We start from the raw sequence: 17,909 nt of genomic DNA, 5'->3' as shown, positions 1-17,909 counted from the left end.
CGCTGGCCCACCGCAGTCTCGTCAGGCGCTGAAGGAGCCCACCACGTGTCAGCAGAAGAATTTGTGAAATGCCTCACGTGTTGGACAGATGTGTTGGCACATGTCTGGGCATGAGGCCTGGGGGGCAGGGGGCATGCGAGTCTGGGAGGTCACGTGGAGGCCTGAAGGGTCACCTTGGTATGATGCTGGTCAACAGCAGCAGCCCCCCAAATGCAGGAGGACAGGCGTGGCAGCCGACCTCAGCTCTGGCACCGAGGGACACAGAGAGCCAGTGGCTGAACCCGGCGTGCCACCATGAAGCCATATAGCGCCTCATCCAAGGAGAACAGGCCCACCGAACGCCTTGAAGTGCTGGACCAGTGAAGACCTCCACTCAAAGGACATCAGGGGCTCAGATGATCGGGCACAGAGGCTGGCATGAGTGACACAGACACAGAGCTCGACACACTAAGCGCTGGCTTTGATTTGGAACTTGGGGTCTTGTGAACCTGCAGGGGGCACTCAGGAGCAGTAAGTGAACAAAATCAAATCGAGACCCCCAAGGGGTACAAAGGCAGGCAATAAACGCAGGGACGACACAAGGGGGCCTCCCCCCATCCCGAATGCCACTGCCGGAGTCTAAAGCGTTTATGGAAGAGCTGATGTGCCATCGAGAGCTGAGGAGACCAGGAGCAGAGAGGGACAGACCACCGAAAACCAAACTGAGACCTCAACACGCCAGGCCAGAGCTCAAACGGCCAACTCGAAAAGCGGCCCACGTGGCAGAGGGCTCTGAGGGAAGGAGCACCCACATGGCACCTTCACCTCGCCCCGTTTGGTCTTCAGCCCCTCAGGACCGGAGGAGCTGCCATCAAGGGTGACGTCTGCCCTCACTCTGCTCCTCGGAACAGCAAGAGAAGGCAGCAGAGCAGACGTGACACGAGTGCCACCCTCGGGGACCACAGACTCTCCTGGCATCCCACTCGCTAACTAAGGAGCTGAGGCATCATGGGACTGCGGCCCCTGGCCCTTCTGAAATCCAATAGGCCCCCTTAAAGGGGCTCGGGCTGGGGTCTCGGCTGTTTTCGTGTTTGTCAGTACAACAGGCAGCCACCCGCTGCGGCCAACGCTGCGTCAATGAAACACTAGGTGGCGCACCTCGCATGGGGGCGCCGGTTTGACTTTCAGCAAAGGGCTTTAAGGGTGAGTCACATGACCCGTCGATGACATCACGTCGTCATTATGAGAAGACGTGTCCCCACGAGCCCCAGACTCAAGCGAAGGAGCCATACTGACAGGGCATTGTGCCATCCACAGGGGAGACAACAGAGCAGAGTGCCACCTTCAGGTCACCCAGTACATCTTGATTTGGCAGCTGAAATTTGGGGTCACCACCAGATGTTGTGCCCCTAAAATGAGGACCTTGTGAAAGGCCCTGCCATGAGATACTGGCAGAGACCAACTGAGATGAGAGATCTGAGCCTGGCACTCCGTGGCGCCCTCTGCCTCTTGGTGCCATTTTGGACCCGATTAGGGTTAGTGTAGGAGATGAGAGCCCGAAGACAAAGCTGTGGTGCCCTGGTCCTGAATAAAGATCATCCATCCAACCCGCTATATCCTAACTTGAGGGTCACGGGGGTCTGCTGGAGCCAACAAACCCCGGGCAGGGTGCCAGCCCAGCAGAGAAATCGAGCTAATCTATATGTCTAACAATTCAACGTTTTAGACTTCATAGATCACTCGATGACATGCGTCTACATTCTAGATATTCAGAAAACCGCCAGTCTTATGGTCAAAAACGGTCAAGACTGCCCCCTACTGACCAAAATATAAAATAAAAGCAGAAGGATCGTAAATTTGGTAATGACACCAAAGTGAGACCTAAAGCACTGGATAAATAAATGACATTTCTAAATTATATTTCATAAACATTAGGGTTAATGTGAGAGCCCTTCAGAGACCCTAAAAACGATTCAAATGAGGGCTGAAAGACCCTTAGGGTTAACATTAGAGCACCAAAACAATGGGCCGAAGAGAAAGGGCTTTGTCCTCCTGAATTCACAAAGTGATGGCCACACGATGACGATGACAGATCTTTGCCAGAGTTGTTGATTTACCTGGCACTGCACTGGGCAATCGCTTGACTCAACTTCTCTGTGCCCGTTCCGTGCCAGGGACCTTTATCTGTGTTGTACAAGGTGCCATAAAGGGGGCAAGGGTTGTCTCAGAGACGTCCCAATAATGCCAGGGATGCCAGCACATGGGTGACAGACAAGTCTTTGATTTTTTTTATTGTTCTCCTTACCCGAGTGGCCCCTCCAGCCAACTGAGCCTCTTGTGTGCCACTTGACGCCCCCCTGAGGACATGTTAATGGACCACCGCTTCTGTTTTGGAAGGACACAGAGGAAACTCAAAGTGAGGGCACCTCAGTCGAGTGCCACCTCTCGTAGAAACATCACGTGCTTCAGGAGGCACCCAGAGATGAGCCACCAACATCCGAGTTGAAGACCATGCTTTTATTTTAAATACAAAAATACAGAAAGGTGCGCCCGCTGAAAGAAGAGGGTCACAAACAAAGCACAATAGAAAAGGAGAAGACGCCAGCTATGAAGCACAAGGTCTACACGCGCCGGACCTGAAGACCACTCACCACGGACTTGGCACGGGCAGGCGCTCTGCTTGTGATGTGGACAGCGCACTTACGCTCACGCAGGCTTCGGAGTACAAAAGGACCCCCGAACTCTAAGATGTACCGTGAAAACGTCTGATATGTGGCACCGGTGGTCTCGGACCCCTCGTGGAGGGACGACAAAGCAAACTGCAGGCTCGGTCAAAGGCCAGTGGCCCACAGCGCCAGGCCAGTCGAGACCCTCAGAGTGAGTCCTGACGGCGTGGGACAAAAAGGGTCATCGTGTATAAACAAGAGCCGAAGATGCCAAGCTCCTCGTGCTGCTGTCCTGGTGGTCCCAGGTGGGCACCTGCACACCCGCCACACTCACGCGTCGCTTCCTTTAGTAGCTCAGAGTGCAGACGTCTGCTTTCCAAGCCCAGGTAAAGACTGACAGACTCGGGCACAGAGAAGATGCCAAGTGATGGCTGGCGGCCCCCCAAGCTGACACATGACCATCTGACCAAACGGGTTTTACTCCTGCATAAAAGACAAAGGATGCCTCACTGGGGGGGGGCTGCTGAGGGTGCCACAGTGTCATGGCATTGGTCAGATGACTTGGTGGGGTTTGGGGGTCTTGGGTCTCAGACTTTCTTTCCTTGTCGTTTGACTGCCACTCTTCATCGCATCGCCCGGTCAGAGACAGACAGTGGGCATGGGGTGCTAAGGATGTGCCCCTGCGTGTGCTCTCACGTTCAGGCTGGCGCCCACAATAACGCACTGAGCGGCAAACCCTTACCCTTGGCCTGTGAGCTCCTCTTTGAATGTGCCACTGTAGCCTTGGCAGCTAAAGGGGTGTGAGGAGGACTGATGGGCCACCACTTATCAAGGACACGATGGCAGTCAGGCAAGGAAGCAAACGTCACTGTATGTCCCATCTACATGTGGCACTGATGCCCAGAGGCTCTGTGACCCAGCAGCGGGCCGGAGCGCTGGACTGTGCATCACCAGGCTGTCAACTCTATGCCCACCTCTGACTCGCAGTGTGACCCACCAGTGATGAGCCAAATTCCTTCAGTTTGCTGGAATAACCTTCTTAATCTAATTGGGGGCTTTGGGGTGTCAGAGTCCATTCAGGCGTCACTGGCTGTCACTTAGGGTATGCCAACATTGGGCAAACAACAGGTGTGGACCCTACAAGCCCACAGCTATGCCACCTTGTGCTCCTGACCAGCATCACGCTGCACTGCACTGATCAAGACCCCCTGCCGTCGGCCCACACCAGCTTGGCTACGTTGCCACGGTTTCATCCCAAAATCAGGCGGCAGCGCCACGAGGGCCTAACGAGAACCTGCGTGCCCAGACCTCAGGACGTGGCACACCTCACCCTGTACCCCGCCAGACTTTGTGGGGTCCGCTTTAGTGTTTCCTTTAGAAAGTCTTTCTTCAATCCCCCCCCGACTTACAGGACGCCCTCTTCCTTCCTGGCTGGTGGGCCGCTGCCAGTCTCACCCCGTCCAGTCTGCCCACCAGCCGCACAAAAGGCCAATTCATCTCCAAAATGAAGGTCAGGAGACGGGATGGAGCCAAAGAGCGCAGTGGGGGTCAAAACCAAAAGTCAAAAGAGAGCGGAACTCGGGTTCAAACGGCCGAAGGGGGCAGTCAGCGACCTGGCAGGATCGGCCCTGTGGCACATGCTGGTCGACTACGGACCAGGGGCTCGATGATGTCACAAGCCGCGCTGCATCACGGGGACATCTCCATGGCAACGGACGACACAAAAGCCACAAGGTGGCGTCCCCATCGCCAAAGCAAAAGGAAACACCAGTTGAGCCAATCGACCCCCAAAGCCAAACGCCTGCCAAATTAAATCGTGAGTGGGCGTGAAATGCCCAATGGCGCCTCAGATCATACGGGTAATGGACTCAACATCAGAACGCGCTTTCACCCAGCTTTGATATGCAGAGGGTCCATGGAGACCCCCCAGTATTTCACACCTTGGCCCCAGTCCATGGCACCTTTGACATTTAGTAACGGCAGCCGGCGGACGTTTAAGATTTGATTTCTGATGTCCCCGTTAAAGGACACAATGAGCGTTTAAAGGTGACAAGGTGCCCCGAATACCACAGTGTGCCCGACTGCCTGTAAGCAGGGCAAGAGCACCCCACAGTGCCACTGATGTCAAAGGCTTCTGTTTTTATTCGGTGCCCCGGGGTGAGCGGGCAGGCAGTCGGGGGGGGGGGCATTCCGTTTGGTCAGCTTTGCTGAACTTTTCTTTCCCAGAAGCCCACGATGCTTTGTGAGGCCACCGTCAATGTCACTCAGTTGTGTCCTCACCAGGAAGCTGGATGAGGTCTACCAGACCTACCACCTCTCCTCATGGCAGGCTGGCAGAAGCTATGGGACCATCTATGGGACAGCATGGTGAGTGACCACCCGATGACCCCTGGAGTTCTGGGTTTCCAGGTCGCATTTCAGCTGCGGGCTCACAGTTCTGGTCACAGCTGGCAGACTTTGGAGACCCCTGGACAGCCACTTGGCCATCATTGTCCACTTCTCCTTCACAAGTTCTATGAAATTCACCAAACTCGAGGTGAACTCATCAAGCAGGGAGAGGAAGAGGCTGCCAGCCTGCCTTTACTGGTTTAGCGTGGGTCACCAACGTCTCAAAGAAGCGGTCCCCCTTCACGCCACCTCCCACCGGCTATTTGTGCTGACAGGTCACAAACTGAAGTAACGGAGCGCTTTTGATGCACGGGATGCCCCCCTGACATCGCTCGAGTGTCACAGCACGTGTGCCACTCTAGAATCTCGATGTTAGGATGGGCAGCCACTTAACACAATGCTCTTAAAACAGCAACAAAAAAGGGCAAAGACTCGCCATCGGTGGTCAAGAATATACAGGATTTGGTTTTTAAAGGTCAGGCTTCCCCGTCCATCACACCAGAAAGGCAACGCCAGCAAGAACGAAGACGCTGCGCAGCACTGCGCAGCACTGCAGCCACGAACGCTGACTTACAACGTCCTGCTGGCTCCGCGCTTCTCCTTCCAATCAGCGCGCGTGCAGCCCATCTGCGCAGCCGTGCAGAGCGCGCAGGCGCATTAAATCATCCCGCCAGATAATCCGCGCGCACGATTTGAAACACCGCGAGGAGAGGACGAGTGGCCTGACGAACTTTACATGACAAGTTTGGGAGGGCGGGGGTCGTAACGGAACCCCCACACTGGTGTGGCTCAAAATGTTCGTCCCAAAAAAAGAAATCACCGTCTGTCTGCAGGGCAGCCTGTACTTGAAGTGTCGGGTCCGTGAGAGAAAACAAGTTGCCTTTGGCGTTCAAACGACTGTGGCACGGAGGTGTGCAGTGGCAGGAGCCCTGTGGCAGGTGCCCTGTGGCAGGTGCCCTGGTACGATCGACCAGAGACTGGCAGTAAAGCTGTGCTAACGGATTTTGGTCGCCATTTGCATAGTTACTTGGAAGTCCTCCTGTGTGTCCCTTTTCCGTGTCCCTCATCCCGAGGCCGGCGGACGGGTCATTGCTGGTGTATATCTTCGTGCCGCAGGATTTTGTACACAACCCAGTAGAAGATGTTAAAGAAGAGGAATGCTAACGGGAAGCCAGCGCGAGAAATGGTGTCGATCTTCTTGGCCCTGTCGATGAATATCTTCTTCATTTCCTCGGGAGTTTTGGGAGCGCTCTGGGGCGAGTTGCTGGCTGCTTTGGGGACAACGCCATCTTTGTCTTGGGCACAGGGCGCAACTCCATAGGCAGTGAAACTCTGCCGGCTGTCCCTGACGTCTTCCTCCTGCATGAAATGAAAAAGCAAAAAAAAGGCAGCGTTGAGAGCAGCTTTACTGTTGAAGATTGTTGGACATCATCATCATCATCATCAGTTCACTGTTTTGCTCGCATGCAGGCAGGTGCCGGGTTCAAATCTCACCGCTACTTAGCGTGGCAGTGCTGGAGCCACGAGGATGGATGGCGACATGAAGCGACTGCCTGGTGGACACGAACCCGACTTCACCGCCAGCAAAGTGACCGTTTTAGGACGCGGCATCCCGGAGCGTCACAAGCGCCATGTTCGGTAAGTCAACGCATCTCAGCGACACACTCGACTCGCCCGGTGACCTCGGGATTCGCGCACTCGTTTAATTGAGCCTCCCCTTCTCGTGTATTCTCGTGTATGTGAGTCTAAGTCACCGGCCGGCCCGGTGCGAGCGCCAAGGCGGCCGAACAACAAAGCGCAGGCTCGGCTTTCCCGTCGGTTGTCGGTAACGTGGGCGGCTCACAACCCGGGGATTGTGGCGGCTCGGTGCGCAGCACGTCAACCACAAGTTCATCGGAATTTTACTGATGGATTCATGCAACTTGTCGCCGATTCGTTAAACTTTAATTCTAGCTACGAAGAAACGTTCTTTAATTTGTGTGACATTAACGAAATCGCGAACATTTTTAATGTTAAATACATAGACACTTCACTAAAGAGGGTGGCACGGTGGCGCAGTGTGGCCAAGTGTTACAATAGACACTTCACTAAAGAGGGTGGCACGGTGGCGCAGTGTGGCCAAGTGTTACAATAGACACTTCACTAAAGAGGGTGGCACGGCGGCAGTGTGGCCAAGTGTTACAATAGACACTTCACTAAAGAGGGTGGCACGGTGGCGCAGTGTGGCCAAGTGTTACAATAGACACTTCACTAAAGAGGGTGGCACGGCGCAGTGTGGCCAAGTGTTACAATAGACACTTCACTAAAGAGGGTGACGGCGGCGCAGTGTGGCCAAGTGTTACAATAGACACTTCACTAAAGAGGGTGGCACGGGCGCGAGTGTGGCCAAGTGTTACAATAGACACTTCACTAAAGAGGGTGGTGGCGGCGCAGTGTGGCCAAGTGTTACAATAGACACTTCACTAAAGAGGGTGGCACGGTGGCGCAGTGTGGCCAAGTGTTACAATAGACACTTCACTAAAGAGGGTGGCGGCGCAGTGTGGCCAAGTGTTACAATAGACACTTCACTAAAGAGGGTGGCACGGTGGCGCAGTGTGGCCAAGTGTTACAATAGACACTTCACTAAAGAGGGTGGCAGGCGGCGTGTGGCCAAGTGTTACAATAGACACTTCACTAAAGAGGGTGGCACGGCGCAGTGTGGCCAAGTGTTACAATAGACACTTCACTAAAGAGGGTGGCACGGTGGCGCAGTGTGGCCAAGTGTTACAATAGACACTTCACTAAAGAGGGTGGCACGGGGCGCAGTGTGGCCAAGTGTTACAATAGACACTTCACTAAAGAGGGTGGCACGGTGGCGCAGTGTGGCCAAGTGTTACAATAGACACTTCACTAAAGAGGGTGGCACGGCGGCGCAGTGTGGCCAAGTGTTACAATAGACACTTCACTAAAGAGGGTGGCACGGCGCAGTGTGGCCAAGTGTTACAATAGACACTTCACTAAAGAGGGTGGCACGGGGCGCAGTGTGGCCAAGTGTTACAATAGACACTTCACTAAAGAGGGTGGCACGGTGGCGCAGTGTGGCCAAGTGTTACAATAGACACTTCACTAAAGAGGGTGGCGCGCAGTGTGGCCAAGTGTTACAATAGACACTTCACTAAAGAGGGTGGCACGGCGTGTGGCCAAGTGTTACAATAGACACTTCACTAAAGAGGGTGGCGTGGCGCAGTGTGGCCAAGTGTTACAATAGACACTTCCCTAAAGAGGGTGGCACGCAGTGTGGCCAAGTGTAACAATAGACACTTCACTAAAGAGGGTGGCGGCGGGCAGTGTGGCCAAGTGTTACAATAGACACTTCACTAAAGAGGGTGGCACGGCGGCAGTGTGGCCAAGTGTTACAATAGACACTTCACTAAAGAGGGTGGCACGGCGCAGTGTGGCCAAGTGTTACAATAGACACTTCACTAAAGAGGGTGGCACGGCGGCAGTGTGGCCAAGTGTTACAATAGACACTTCACTAAAGAGGGTGTACAGGCGCAGTGTGGCCAAGTGTTACAATAGACACTTCACTAAAGAGGGTGGCACGGCGGCGCAGTGTGGCCAAGTGTTACAATAGACACTTCACTAAAGAGGGTGGCACGGCGGCAGTGTGGCCAAGTGTTACAATAGACACTTCACTAAAGAGGGTGGCGGCGGCGCAGTGTGGCCAAGTGTTACAATAGACACTTCACTAAAGAGGGTGGCAGGGCGCAGTGTGGCCAAGTGTTACAATAGACACTTCACTAAAGAGGGTGGCACTGCGGCGCAGTGTGGCCAAGTGTTACAATAGACACTTCACTAAAGAGGGTGGCACGGTGGCGCAGTGTGGCCAAGTGTTACAATAGACACTTCATTAAAGAGGGTGGCAGTGGCGCAGTGTGGCCAAGTGTTACAATAGACACTTCACTAAAGAGGGTGGCGGGCGCAGTGTGGCCAAGTGTTACAATAGACACTTCACTAAAGAGGGTGGCACGGTGGCGAAGTGTGGCCAAGTGTTACAATAGACACTTCACTAAAGAGGGTGGCACGGTGGCGCAGTGTGTTGCGTTTGCTTGTTCTCCTCGTGTTTCCTCCCACCGTCCAAAGACTTGCAGGTCGGGTGCACTGGCAGTCCCAAGTTGTCCCTGGTGTGTGTGTGTGTGCCCTGTGGTGGACTGGCACCCTGCCCAGGGTTTATTTCCTGCCCTGTGCTGGCTGGATTGGCTCCAGCAGACCCCTGTTTTAGCGTGTTGGACAACGGATGGACTTTACTAAAGTCTCTCGTAACTCGTGACCTGCTTGCTGAAAGTGGACGTTTGTTTGAGTCGTTCGCCAAAATCAAAGAATGGCAGCAGCAGCCGAGTGTGATTGATGCCACCTGACTTGTCAGTAATTGTTCCTGATATTGTTCACTTGATTTGATTTGTTCTTGGTGGTCTTTTCATTCACTTCATCTAAAACTCTAATCCTTGTCTTGCGTTTTACTCCTCAAATATCCATCGCCATATCTGAGTGTAGAGTCGAGGGCCGAGACCCGCCATTGTTTCTTGTAAACGCCTGACTTGATTCCCCAAATGATGAGATCTCGATGGCTGCCTGGCTGCCAGCCTGGTGTTGCTTGACTTGGCATTGCGTATATTCCGCGTCTTTAAATGGCCGCAGTGGCACTGAGTGCTTGTGGGGTGTGCGGCGTGTGACGATCTGTTTAGTGAGTTACCTTTTAAGACGGAGCTTTAAGGTGAGGTGACCTGTGCCAGGTGCGCCCCCAGTATGTTCATCAGTACGTGTGCCACTCGCGCTGCATTTCGTTTGCTTTCTTATTTTCATTTACTTTGAGCTCGGGCGCCTCTGCCACACACAGGTGTGTTTGTGACGGCGTTGCTGGTGACTCCTGTTTGTGGCACTCGCCCCGCTGGCATCCTGAGCTGCAGACGTAGGTTGGGGTGGAGCCCTGGGGACAGCGCATTTTGTGAGGGGGTCACCCGCCCACCTGGCCAGACCTCAAACGGCTCCTTGGGGTCTTCTGTTTAAACTCCAGGGGCCCGAGGGTCGCCAGGGCTGCTCAGGCGTTGCTGGGGTTCGTTTTTGCTTTGGTTTCTTTAGCTGTTTAGTGCAGATATTCATTAAACGCCCTAAACTGGTAGCCTGAGTTGGCATCACTTGTTGTTAATTTGAATACGTGGGCCCTATTTGTCCCTAATCCGACACAGTAGACGGGGTGCCAGTGGGAGTGCCAGCTGGTGCAGACATTACTGGCCTGCCACATAACAAGCTGTCACGCAGCCCATTCAGCGAGGATTTGGGTGGACTTTGCCAAGGTTCTGCCCGTGAGAGGTTCTGGGCGATGTGCCGTTGAGTTCAGTGGGCACTCGACCCCCTCCAGGTCTCCTGCACTCCGCAGTCTGCTTCTTTATATTTGGACTCTGAAGGACCGCAAGCCTCCGTCATCTCGGTCACCACTGGGCTTTAGTCATTGGCAGGGGCATCTCGGTGGGCAAGGCACTCGCCAGCTTTCTGTGTCTGCTCTTGGGCCTTTCTTTCTTTCTTTCTTTCTTTCTTTCTTTCTCTCTTTCTTTGGTATGAACGCCTCAATTGTCTGTTGGCTTTGGGAGGATTTCAAGTTGCTGGTGCAGATTTGTCGTCAGGCGCACAGACAGACAGACACACAGCCGTCAGCCGGCGAGGTTTTGTGTATCAGGGACCCTAAAACATCGAGATCTGTCGAAAACTGGAGATTGAAATTGTCGACTAATCTAAAGCTTTCACTCCTCCTCCTCCTCGTCCTCCTCCTCAGTACCAGGTAAGTATTTGTGATGCCACACTGGGCCCTCACCCGCTTCAAAGTACAGCCGTTACTCTGTGCCAAAGGCCGATTCTAATGATCACCAAGCGGCAGGCCACAAAGCAGTGCAGGATGACGTCTCATACCTCTTATCATTTGCTTTGGGCCTCTGGGCACTGGTTTTAGGGCACTTATGATGGGTTATGGCGCCAAGCAAAAAACAAAGAGCCCTCGGCCTCCACGTTGACCCCTCGTCTGCACTAACCTGATGTTTTTCTCCCCCCTTTTTAAAAACACAATCCCGAGCTGCGTACTTCTGAAGATGCTGGCACAGTGTGGCATTGTGGCGGAGTCAGAATGGCGCACTCTGATTGGTTGGTGCTGATTAGGTAGCCTTGCCCGATTGGTGCCCTTATTTGATGGTGTGTTAGTTGTGCTGCTTACCCGCACACAGTCTGAACTCTGATATGTGAGCAGAAGGCAAACCGCTGACTTCCTTTGTGCGATACGGGCCTTGGCTGGTGGCCCTGCCATCCCTCTAAAGTCTTTTCCGCTGGCACACGCCTGCCCAGAGTAGGCAAACATCTGTGTGTCAGTTGAGTTTGCCCAGAGAGCGGTGTGAAAATGCCAGTGTGGGCGACATTTGGTTTTGTTTAAAGATGCACTTTTTAAAAGAGAATGTTTTAGTGTGGACACGTTCTTGTGCCAGGGGTATGGGCAGAAAGGTGGGCATTAAATCCTGGCCAGGGCGCCAGACCTTCGGAGGACACTTGTGTTGCTTTTATGATGAACTTTAAAAGCCTAAAAAATGAAACGTTAGTTAATATGAGTGTAGATACTTGAGGCAACAGACTGGCACCTTGACTGGTTGCTTGCCAGCCTGTGCCCAGTGCTGCTGAGCTGGATCAGGTGCCCCAGAGAACGTCACGTGTGTGTGGAGCTGTAATGCAAGTGGTGCCCAGTGTGTGACGGCGATGGACTCTTCTGCTGGGACCTTCTCTGGAGCTCATCAAAGATGTGGCCACACGCTGGGGACGTTTTCACCCGTCGAGGACTGCGAGGTTGAGAGGGGACGCTTTACTGGGAGCGTTGGGTCTCTTTGAGGAGGTCCTGCACAAGTCTGTGTGACAAAGAGGGGCCACCACCCGGCCTGTCTGCAGGATGGATCATCTTCTGAGCCCCCTAGAGAGGCAGGTCATCCAACTGGCAGCAGCAGCAGCAGCAGAACGTGAGGTGACATTCATGGGGTCGGAGGTCAGCTCCCAGAGGGGCTGCGTTGGCTTGTTTCTAATCAATCCAATTGATCTCCGATTTGTGGCCTTTGTCCAGCGCTGGCTGCCAGTTCAGCGTTGCTGAAGGTCACAGAGAGGTGACACGAAGCGAGCGGATCTCGTGGTCCTAATGGCTTCTCGTTTGTCAACAGCCTGACGGGCGGCGCCATCGATTTACCGGATAAATGCCCACCGTGGTCACCAGCCGCGTGTTCCTCTAATGTCTCCAAGTCTTGGGCTCATCTCTGACCCTTCTCTGTTGTGTCCCCAAACTGGCACCAATGTCAGGTGGCATCTGCCAGTATCTGTGACAGCCCACTGGGTCCTCGGTTACCCCTGTGCCAGAGGCCGATTATAATGATCACCAAGCGGTGGGACACGAGCAATGGATGACCCCCTGGAGGAGGAGGAGGATGATGATGATGTCTTCCCTGTTTGATTTGTTTTGGGCATCTGGGCACTTGTTTGGGGGCACTTAGTTTTATTTATTTGCCTCGTGTTTGCTACATGATTGTGCTGATGGCATTGCAGTGCCAGTTTGTGGCGGAGTTTCCTTGTGCCCATCATGTTCTTCAGGGGCTAGATTCTCTAACAGCAGGCCCTGGCATTACAATGGCTGGCATGACATGCATGTTATTTGAGGTGGCAGCACACATTAGGGTCTTGCAGGTTCCATGCCTGTGTTTGTCACTTTTTTATTTCGTTTGAATGGCGTTCATTTATTTTTCCGTTTTATCGCGCCCTCACTTTTGTTTCCTATTTGTGCCGATGTTGAGGAATTTGGGGACATCTGAAAGTGTGTGTGTGACGCCTGATATTTCTGTCCCCACGTGTCAAGGTGCTGGACTCGCTGGTTATTTCAGGACTCTGTTAACCGCCCGCCTTCACGTTTGTCCTGACTTGTCACCTTCTCATTCTCGATGTCCCAGTAATGTTGTTAACTTCTCTGCTGCTCCCTTTACCAGTCACCTTCCTTATTTAGCCCTCGGGTGTCACGTGGGGTCTTTTATTATAATCAAAAAATCCTGCGACGAGACGAGAAATAAAAGACAAAGAGTAGAAGACAAAGTAGAACATCGTAAAGAATTCAAAAGCGTTGGCGCGATGAACAGGAGAGCAGGTCAGAGATAACGGGGGGACGAAAATTCAAAAAGTCTCCAAAAAGATCACATTAGCGCAAAAAATAGAAATGATTACAGAACAGCGGAAAGAGCGAATATACGGGCAGAGAAGATGTGGCAGGAGGGCACAGAGGTCGTCTGCCATCAGAGAAAATCACGTCTGCTGACCGGCGACAACTGAAAGGTCTGGTGAAAGTGAAATCCACACACGCGAGGGGGCAGAGGCATGAAGTGGCAGGTGGCACATAAGCGCAGGCAGGGCGGGGGCAAAGCCGCCCAGTAAACCTTAATAAGTGAAAGACCAGTCACACTCTTCAGTGTCAGTCGGGAGGGATTTGATTGGCATGTGGAGGTTTGATTGGCATGTGGAGGTTTGATTGGCGTTTGATTGGCATGTGGGGGTTTGATTGGCGTTTGGAGGTTTGATTGGCGTTTGGAGGTTTGATTGGCATTTGATTGGCATTTGGGGGTTTGATTGGCATTTGGAGGTTTGATTGGCGTTTGGTGTTTTGCTTGTTGGCTCATTTTGACTTCTTGCCCCAGGGTCCCCTCTTGATTTTTCTGCATGGCCCTTTTTGCCCACCACTGGTGACAAGTCCCTTCTGTCCTCCCTGTGCGGTACAATCTGCTACATCCAAGTCCTACTTCTACAGCTCAGCACTTGATGGCTGACGACCAGGCTCACCGAGTTTTTGTGCCATCCACTGCTCTTAGATTTGGCACACTCCTTAGCATCATTTTGTCCCCCACAGGTGGCACAGAAGCTGGTTGTGACCGTGTGGCTCTATCACTACATGAGCAGAGGACACTGCCATTGTAGGTTTGATCCAAGACAATGAGGAGGCCACCACAGCAGTCTCTTGATGTTTTTGGTTACAGACCTGCCACCCCACTAGCACCATGACTGCCAGCCTGCTCCTGGGCCCTCCTGACTGATTTCTCTCTTCCCAAGCTGCTTGTGTTTGCTCGTCCAGCCATCACCACTCCAGAGTGGCATCTCATCCTTGGCTCCGAGCCTTTTGTCTTCCAGGACTCCTTTGAATGGAGCGAAGTGGCATTCACTTAAAAAATGAGCACATAAAAATAAGCTAAGCTGACCTGTGCTGTGCCCGAGTGATGCCAGTGAAGCGAGTTGGGAGCGAGCGGGGCACCCGCACGTGATTTATTTGTGTTGTGCTTGTCACATGTGTCTGTCGAGATGCTGCTAATGTGGCCCAGCTCCGTGTCACTTGTCATCGGCGGTAACTGGGAAGGCTGTGGGCAGACCCTCCGCACCGTGGCCACTCGTTACCCGCCTGCGTTCCTCTTTACTGCTCGGCTCTTTGGACTTGTGAAGGCAGCCGCTGGTCTTGAGCGTCACAAAGCTTCAGAGTTTAGCCCTAAGGGGGCATCAAAAAGTGGCTGCCATTACACAACTGAGATTTTCTGAACCCTCCCTGGCGTGGCAGCGAGGCAGCGAGCATCGCAAAGTCCAGCCACCCCAACGAACAAAGGAATGAACAGCCTTATCCAGTCCAGCGATAAGCAGAGTAAATATTTGAGGGTTAAAGTTACAGGAGCTGGCAGTGCCATTTGAAGTTAAAGCAACACCCGTATCTCAGCTGGCGATCGTCCAGGGGTTGGGGGGGCTGTGGGACACCTGCAATCTTTAAAAACACTTTAAACAGTCACTGTTAGTGGGGTATACGGGGCTCTAATGCCCATCTCTGTGGAGTGCCAGTCTTCCAGCCAGTGACAGAGGCCGCTGTGCCCCTCCGTCTGGGAACGTTTCATAAGCCCGCTGTCCACAATGGCCGTGGGGTTGACATCTGGGGACTCGATTGTTACAGTGATGCGTCTGTTGCAAGTCTTTGTTTAGTTCAAAATGACGTCCATCTGGAGCGTCACTAACGGGACGGGCACAGCTCTCTGCCCTCCGTATGACGCCGGGCACACTCTGCCAGCGGCTGCTCAAAACAACTCTGTCTGTTGAGGCTCACGTGTGGACCTTTGGAAAAGCTTGAGGAGCCTTTGCCTGGTTTGAGAGGTGCGCGCATGTGTGAGTGTCTAACCCTAACCCTAATGCCATGCCAACAAGGGATGAGTCACCGCGGCGTGCCAGCTATCAGTTTGCTTCCGTGGCTCTGCTTGAAGATTTTGAAGACGGGACAGGAGAGAAGCAGAGAATCCTAAGATGGCTGACAGTTTTAAACACATGAAGTTCAGGAGCCCCCTGAAGCCGCGTGCCAGCTCCTGATGTTCACGTGCCCCTCTACTGGCCCCCCGTCATTTGCCTAATCTTGGCCGTGTGCTCTTGTGACGCCAGTCGTCTAATGTGACATCCTCAACAATTCACCCAGCTGGCCTGATTTTGTCTTTAGTCGCAGGGTGGGCAGGGTGGGCTCGGTGTGCCTGAGAGCTGACGACCACATCAAGTGCAGCGGTGAGGAATAAGGGAGACGGGCACTTTGGACCTCGCAAGTGCTGTCTGCCACCTTGTGGTTTGGACACTAAGATGGAATAGAAATAAAGAAATGTGCTGAGATTGGCACTCAACTAACTGGTACCCTTAACCCATTGGGTAGAATGCTATTGGCTGTCAGAAAAGGGGCGAGCACAGCTGTGCCGTGAGGTTGGCACACCGTTGGTAACCGTGACCTGGGCAGCTGGTCGTTTGAATTGAAGATCAGCAAATCAGCAATCCCGTGACTGGAAGTGACATAATGTGACATCGGCTTCACTGGTTTTTTTTTGGACGTGCCAATGGTTTGACCCTCGTGAGCCGGGCACTGAACTAGATAAACTCTGAGTGCCATCGTCTCTTAAAAGCAAAAGTGAAAACTCCAGCCTAACATCCAAACTTTGTGATCTGCTCCGTCCCCCTGTGGTGTTTGTGCTGCTGGGCAAGAAAGTTTCATGAAGAACGCAGACAACGCAACTTCCTGCCATGGTGGCCTTTAATGGGACCCACTGAATGGTGGCACCTCAAGCTCCTGTTCTGCACTTCAGTTTTCCTGCCGTATGCCAGACACACGTGCCTTCTTTGTTAAATAGTCTGAAGCTCCGGACAATCCAAAGTTTGGAGAAGGACCCAAATGTTGGTGTTCACCAAGTTTGCTGCTTCAGATCTTCTTGTCAGATGTTTCTCTGGCCTCCGGAAGTAGAAGGACAAGCAGTTCAGAAGTTTCAAAGGCTTTCATGGACAATGACATGAAGCTGATGTGGCACAGATTGGCAGGGTTGGCCCTTCTTTCTTCTTCAAGACCTCTGCAGTTCACCCTGGCAGGCTGGCAAACAACTTCTGGGCCCAATCCTGACTGATGGCAGAACCCCCCCCATTCTTTTGCCTTATGGCCCGGTGCTCCGTCATGTTGGTCACCAAGCTGTTCTTGGATGTTTGGGAGAAGTTGCTCTCGGAGGGCCAACCCAGCAGATGTTGACTCCTTGCACAAACGTCATGTCATTGTCACTCAAAGCCTTCTGAACTGCAGACCACAGAAACATCTGACACGAAGATCTCAAGACAGACTTGGTGAAGACCAACACTTTGGGTCATTCGTAGAACTTTGGGCCACGGCTGTAGTGCACAAAAGTGAAGACAGAGCTCCTGACCAATGAGGGAGGCCGGAGGCGTGTCTCCAAAGAGTTTGTTTCACGATGTTGGTTTGCTCTCTAAAGCTGTTCATGTGGAGCTCATCCCTCGTAGGTCGCCACACTGCTGACCCGGTGAGATGCCTTCATAACTTATCGGCGTTCGCCATCGCAGCTCACATTAGCAGGACTTTCCTTTTCTCATGCCACACGTGCCAGGCCCTTTCTTTGTCGATGCCATCCCGCCCCTGGAAAAGGCCTCAGATTGTGGGAGTCTATGAATGGAAGGATGGAGAGATTCTGTCGTCGGATTAGACGGCCCAACACTGACATGCTGTAGAATGGACAGCAGGGGGCAAGCGGACGGGCAGCTGACCGCGGCCTCCAGGGAGTAGAATATAAACTCGTGGACAAGAGGCCTGCGGTAGGATTAAGGGACCCCCGTGGTGTCACAGATTATGCCCTCGTCTTTAGGTGGCCCAGCACAGGTTTATGGGGTAGAGTGGCCAGCAGGGGGCGCCCGTCGAGTTGGCTGAGGTCTCCAGGACTGGCTTTCGTCTAACTGGCTGCCTCGGCTGTAATGTTAGTGGACAAGTTCTGCTTGTGACTCCGTGAAAGGCGCTATACAGAAGACCGTGTTTAGGTGGAAAACATTGGGGTGGCACGGTGGGTAGCGCTGCTGCCTGGCAGTAAGGAGACCCGTCCGGGTTCGCTTACTGGGTCCTCCCCGTGTCCCTGTGTGTGTGCCCTGCGGTGGGTTGGCGCCCTGCCTTGTGCCCTGTGCTCCAGCAGACCCCCGTGACCCTGTAGTTAGGATACAGCGGGTTGGACAAACGACTGACTGGAAAACATCCATCCATCCAGTATCCTAACTACAGGGTCTCGGGTCTGCTGTTAAAGGGCTGTAAAGGCAGCTAACCAAAACTACATTGTCTTAAATGTAAAGGGTTGTTTGATTTTTCTAGATTTGATATTGAGTTTTATTTTTGGATTAATGAAATAGAAATAAACAGAAGAAGATGTCGATGGACTTGAGTTCACCCCTCGTTATTTATTATCCCTCCTTCAGACTTGTCATCGACTCTTTATCTCTCATCTATAGACTTTAACAGCAACG

General features: G+C 53.0%; 1 protein-coding gene across 2 annotated transcripts in view; it reads right to left on the bottom strand.

Moving 5' to 3' along the window:
- Positions 1 to 4,826: 4,826 nt before the first annotated feature.
- Positions 4,827 to 17,909, bottom strand: part of glra3 (glycine receptor, alpha 3) — a 51,863-nt gene continuing 38,780 nt past the window's right edge. For both annotated transcript variants that reach the window (XM_039750073.1, XM_039750074.1), the window contains exon 9: positions 4,827 to 6,392. In XM_039750073.1, coding sequence (XP_039606007.1) covers positions 6,120 to 6,392 — 273 coding nt within the window. In that variant the 3' untranslated portion in view covers positions 4,827 to 6,119. The remainder of the gene's footprint in view (positions 6,393 to 17,909) is intronic.

The sequence above is a fragment of the Polypterus senegalus genome, chromosome 4 (genome assembly GCF_016835505.1).
Source record: "Polypterus senegalus isolate Bchr_013 chromosome 4, ASM1683550v1, whole genome shotgun sequence".
Taxonomy (NCBI): Eukaryota; Metazoa; Chordata; class Cladistia; order Polypteriformes; family Polypteridae; genus Polypterus; species Polypterus senegalus.
This window is presented reverse-complemented; position numbering and strand designations above follow the sequence as displayed.